We start from the raw sequence: 5,977 nt of genomic DNA on the forward strand, positions 1-5,977 counted from the left end.
CCCCCCCCCCCCCCCCCCCCGTGCTGTGCTGCTGCCGCCGGCTGCACGGCTCTAAGCACGGCTCTGTGGCAGGGGCGGGAGGTTTTGGAGGCAGAGGCAGTCACCGCTGGCATGGTAATATGCGATTTCACTATACACGATTTTTGCCTTTACGCGCTGCCTTTAGAACGTAACCCCCGCGTAAGATGCGAGATGCCTGTATGTATGCTAGATGCATCTTAAAATAACGTTTTCATTTTTGTGTTAAAAAATAAAACTCTTTCACTTGAACCAAGACTAAAGGCTTTATAACTTTTGCCAGAGTTCTGTTAGTAACTTTCTCATTTCTATTGTCTTTAGATGTTTGTAAAGTTTTTGCTCAACAATCTCTCTTCAGGTTCTCATATTTCTGCTCAGAGTGAATGTATTTTTAGTAGCAAAATGAAGCAGAGCTTTCTGATGACTTGGTCCAGTTTTTATGGCTTGCATGACTCCTCAAAGTTTTTTGCCTGGGCTTGATCCTGTGCCAGTTAATAGAAAATTTTACCATCGAGTTTGATTTAATTGGATCAGGCAAAGTGAACAGCGTACTAGTAATTTTATAAATATGAAGAAAACTGATCTGCAGAGTGTTTGTTGTTGATTTTTTTTTTTTAAACATTTAAATGAAATCTTACAAAATTCACAATACACTTTTCATGGTTATCGTACAAGTAATTTATGGCTCTTTTTAACACTATCATACTCGTCAGTTTTTTCTTTTTTCTGTTTTTTTTTTTTTTTTTAATAGGGACGTATCCTTTCGTGACCTCTTCTAATTGTACAGTTGGAGGTGTTTGCACGGGTCTGGGTATGCCACCTCAGAACGTGGGGGAAGTATATGGAGTTGTAAAAGCATACACTACCAGAGTTGGAATTGGTGCCTTTCCTACAGAACAAAATAATGTAAGCATTGTTCATGCTAAATGTGTCATACAGGTGGAAAAATATCTGGGCACATCTGTATATTCACCAGTAATACTTATGACAGTGAAGGGCATGTGGTTACTTGTACAAAACTTATCCTAGCATTTTACATGAGACATACACTGCTGTTTTTTGCCTTAACTAAAGGTTCAGTTGCAGGTGTTATTTATTACAAATAGTTTGCCTTTTTGCATGAGATACTGCTTTCCAGTTTTATCTGAAGCTGAATTTGCTAGGCTGGTAGTTTGATAGCAAGTGACCTGTTTCACAGCATTGCTCTGTGGAAGCAAATAGCCATTACACTGCTTAATCAACATGCCATGTTTGAGAAAATAGCATGCCTGCCTTCCTGTCTGTGTTTTGTTGGGGGGTTTTTGTCTTGGAGGGCAGGGGCTTTGTATAATAGGGAGGTGCTAGGATTATAACAGTGTTGTATTTGTGGTCAAATATAGTTCATAAGTACAAAGTTACTATTAATTCAGTGAGACATAGCATTGTCTCACATGGTTATGTTCTGTTTTTTTTATTAGGAAATTGGAGAATTACTGCAAACGCGAGGTAAGGAGGTTGGTGTGACCACTGGTAGGAAAAGAAGATGTGGCTGGTTGGATCTTATGTTACTCCGATACGCCCACATGATTAATGGATTCACTGCGTGAGTAATCTGTGGTGCTGATGATTTCATCTTCATATGTAGTATACCAAGGATTACTGCAAATTGTATACATATGAAGCTCATCAGTGCTAGCATAAATTGGCACTACTTAAATGGATGCTACAAAGTTTAGTCAGCCTAAAAAGTTACATTGTGATTGTTAGCTTGGCAGTTGTCTCCACTGAAATTCCATCAAGGTTCCCATGTCTTCTGCAAAGCGGTTGTGTACTGTGAACAATAGATCTTAAAAAAACTAAGTATGAAATTGAAAGGTAAGAACTTATATGAGACTCCCTTTTTATATCCCATGTAAGTTTTTAAAAAATATATATATTTTAAGGTATTTTGATGTTGTGTAATAGAGGTAAAATAATTTGTCCCTATTCCAATAAGTATATTTTGGAAACCTACAGTTTTATCGGTCAACTTTTTATACTAGTGGCATTTGTTAGCATAGTGTATAGTCGGTGCTTCTGTCACAGAAGTTGCTAGAAGCATTGTTAGCTTGCCAGTTGATTTTTTTTATAAAGCCTCAGTTCCAATTTGCTAGTCAAATAGTCTTAATCTGTGTAATATTCTGAGGGTCTCTTTTAATTTTTCTGCCTACCTTTGCATCCACTTAAAAACTGATACCTTATGGTTTAGAATTTTTGGCCTTATGTAAACTGGAGCAGAATTGTCTCTGAAAAAATGCATGCAGAAAAATTGCAAGGGTTTAACAACCCCCCCACCCCCTGACTTGCATTTGTGTCGCATCTGTCTATATTACAGTGTTGCACACGCTTCTGAATTCTTGCTTCACTGTCCCTTTAATTATAGTACCCTGTCACTCACTGTTAGGGCAATTGCAGGAACTGCTTACATGTAGCTTATAGTGCTTGTCATTTCTGGGCATCCCTCAGGAAGTCTTAGGGCACTCATGGCAGAATGTAAGAGGTTGAAAAGGCCACATATAACGGTCAGATTTTTGTTAGGGTAAAAGATTAAAAATCAGTGAAAGAAGCTCAGATGGAGCTATTTAGTGGGTAAACCAGTATAGATATAAGCCTGTACTTGAATTTTCCTTTTTCTTGCCTATTTTTGTGACCTAACCAAATCTGGGAGGCATTTTGTATGTAGAATTGCACATTTTTGGAATACAAATAACTGTTGAACAGTGCTTTTAATTTTCATTTGTTTTGTTAAACAAATGCAGTATATAGCTTCCACAATTGTTTAGTTTTATGCAAGCTAAATTTATCAACATAATTTATTACAGCATGATCTATAGGTTTCCCTCACCAACCACGGTTTTGAGTATCCATGGTTTTGCTTCCCCAGCCCTACTGGAGGCCCCCCCACCCAGCTGCCAGGGCTATGGACCTAAACCTACAGCCCCTGCCCCTGCTCCCCTCTGCTGCCTGTTGCAGGCTGGGGCAGGGAAGCTCCCTGCTATCGCACGCACTCCTGGGGGCCAGGGGGGCTCCCATCCTCCTTTGACTCCTCCAGGGCCTCCAGCACCTGGTGGGCACAACCCAGTGTGGCTGGGGACAGTGGGGCCACGTGGGGATCTCACCACTGCTCACCCCCTTGCTGCCCTGGAGATGCGTCTCCTATGCCTGCTGCTGCTTTAAGGGGTGCAGCCCTGCACTGCTGCAGCCCCGCACGGAGGAGGTGTGTTGCCAAGGCAGTGCAGGGCAAGCAGCGGCTCCTGTTCCCTGACATGCTGGGGCACGGGAGAGGGAAGCAGGGCCGTAAGGAACAGCGGCAAGCAGCTTCTTTATTTACCCTATTAAAAGTAAATAAAAGTGATTTTTATACACTGTATGTTCCTTTATTGTTCATATTCAAGTCCTTAGCCCCATTTTTCCCATAAACCTTTTGTCTGACCAATCACAGTTTTGCCAGCCATGGGAACTTTCAGGAACTTAACCCCTGCAGTTGGCTAGGGAAACCTGTATTACTTAATCATACCTTGGCTACACTAAGCTTTATAGACCTAGAGCATAAAACTCATAAATTGTGAGCTAATGCATGTAAAGTACAAAAATATTTAATCAAACATAAGCAATATTGACACTTGTTAGGGGGAAAAGGTAGAGCAGGGTAGATGGATGGATCCAGTGGGAGTGCAGTGGTGCAGTTGCACCCCTGTGATTCCTGCTCCACCCAGACTCTAGCTAAAAACCTTCACTCGGGTGTGGTAATATCAACTCGGATGTAGGAATGACTGACCATGAAGTATTGGAGGCACTGTCAGGACACTCAAGAAGGCTAGATTCCTGAATAACTAACATACATTTAACTATAATGACTACATGACTAATGACACAGTGTCATTTGACTATTTTTTGCCTAGTACATTGTGCTTTTTAACCCTTATATATACCCTAGCAAATACATTCACATTCCATTAGTTATATTGTTTTTTGCTTTGTTTTTGAACTAAATAACTTGTGCTAGCCCCCTAGTATATTAGTAAAGCATCTAGTTTCTCTCTAACTGGAGAAAAATGCGTTGTGTTATACATGATTTGCCATACCATCTGCACTTCCCATCTGCCCATGGGGGGCCAGGGTATCTATTCATAGCACCTGACAAAGTAGGTTGTTGCTTGTAAAAGTTCGTGCCTCTTTGAACCAGTGAGGTGAGGGTGGGACCTTAGAGACTACCATCTGCCTGGACACTTGTCGGCTGCTGTAAGGGAATAGAGATGCTTGCAATGTTTTTAATGTAGTTACCCTCTTGCTTACTATTGGATGTTAATATAGTTGTTAAAATCATTCCATCAAAACAGAATAAACAATTAGAATTGTCCACTTAATGCCCCAGACCAGTCTCTTTATTTAATAGGAAATACTGTTTCTTAGCTTATGTCCTTTTTCATACAGAGCCAAGTCCAGAGTTGCTTATTGCCTTTAGTAGGCTTTGTACTGGGTTAACAGTGGCCCTGTTTCAAATTGAATAGCCTTCTTTTAAAACAGAAATGTGGTTATTAAAATTTTAGAAAAATTCTAGCCAATTTTCGATCTTAATTTTTCATGTTATAAGATAGCTGAAATTTAGTTTAGAGTATACATATAGTATTAACAAACAATTATGTTTTTTTAATAGGTTGGCTCTTACCAAATTGGATATCTTGGACATATTTCTAGAAATCAAAGTGGGTGTTGCTTACAAACTAGATGGGGAAATCATACCTCATTTTCCTGGTGAGTCTATTTACAATTACTTTCTTGAAAGGTCATAGTAGCGTTCACAAGCAGACAGACACTGTGCATGCATGTACATGAACTCCAGAGAGTTTGGGACTGAACTAGTGTCAAAGCCATTTGTAACTTCTCAAACAGTGGCCCAAAAGGCTTTCCTACTGAGAAATAAATAATTCTAAAATATCCAACAGTTTTTAAACAAAAATGCCAATGCTGTTTTTATTCCACTCCCTTAATACAATTTACCATAATGAATCTAATCATTGAAGAGAGGAGAAAAGTAGTTCTAATAAATGTATATATTTAAAACTATTCAAAATTGTATTTCCATCGTAATGCTGAATTTTTAAGGTTTGAAGTCTTAAGAGATTTTTAGGGATAAAGGGAAACATTGTACCCCATTGAATAGCTAGAAGTTTTCACCTTTTAATAAGTATATAAGTGTATAGATGTTAGCTCTGGAAGGTCCCAAGTTTTATTACCTGAGATCTTTGGAGCTATTCACACTTTAATGTTAAGAATAGTACAGACAGAGATTAATTAATAGCAAGTGACAAACCTATCTGATTGCATGAATTAATGTTAGCCATGCATATAATCATATGTGTGATAGTGTGTAGATATTTGAGGTGGTTGGAAAAAAAAATATTTTTAAACCCATAGAAGCTATAACTGATTGCTTCCATCCCTGTCTTACTATTTATCCAAAGATTACATTCAATAAATATGTTGTTCAGTTGAATATTTCAGTAAGTGTTTTGATTATTTTGGTTTCTAGAGGAAAACAAAGCAGGCAGTGATAGGCATGGATAACAAACCAGTTAAATCTTCCTGCTAAGGAACTTTGAGCAACTAATGTATGTTCTTATTTAGTCCCCATAATCACATTCTTATGGAAGTGGTTGATCAATAGCATATCTATCTATATGTAAGAATTTATCCATAAATAAAAAGTTAAGTAACTTTATTCTTTGTGTAGGACAAAAATAGTAATTCTGTCTGGTCAAGGCCAGGGGCAGATTGCTACTGTGTAGTAGGATTTTCAAAAACATTCAGGATTGGCCTTATTTAGAATTCTTTAAATTCTCATTGTTTCATAGTTTTAGGGTCGGAAGGGACCTAATAGATCTTCTAGCCCGACCCCCCGCCAGGGCGGGAGAACAACAAAAGAACCCTAAACAAAAAA

General features: G+C 38.7%; 1 protein-coding gene across 2 annotated transcripts in view; it reads left to right on the forward strand.

The window, feature by feature from the left end:
• The window catches only part of ADSS (adenylosuccinate synthase), a 65,321-nt gene that overhangs the window by 48,182 nt on the left and 11,162 nt on the right, over positions 1 to 5,977 (forward strand). For both annotated transcript variants that reach the window (XM_006022869.3, XM_025203250.1), the window contains exons 9-11: positions 770 to 924; positions 1,476 to 1,600; positions 4,694 to 4,791. In XM_006022869.3, the coding sequence (XP_006022931.1) occupies positions 770 to 924; positions 1,476 to 1,600; positions 4,694 to 4,791 (378 nt within the window). The remainder of the gene's footprint in view (positions 1 to 769; positions 925 to 1,475; positions 1,601 to 4,693; positions 4,792 to 5,977) is intronic.

Source organism: Alligator sinensis, unplaced genomic scaffold (assembly GCF_000455745.1).
Source record: "Alligator sinensis unplaced genomic scaffold, ASM45574v1 scaffold534_1, whole genome shotgun sequence".
Taxonomy (NCBI): domain Eukaryota; kingdom Metazoa; phylum Chordata; order Crocodylia; family Alligatoridae; genus Alligator; species Alligator sinensis.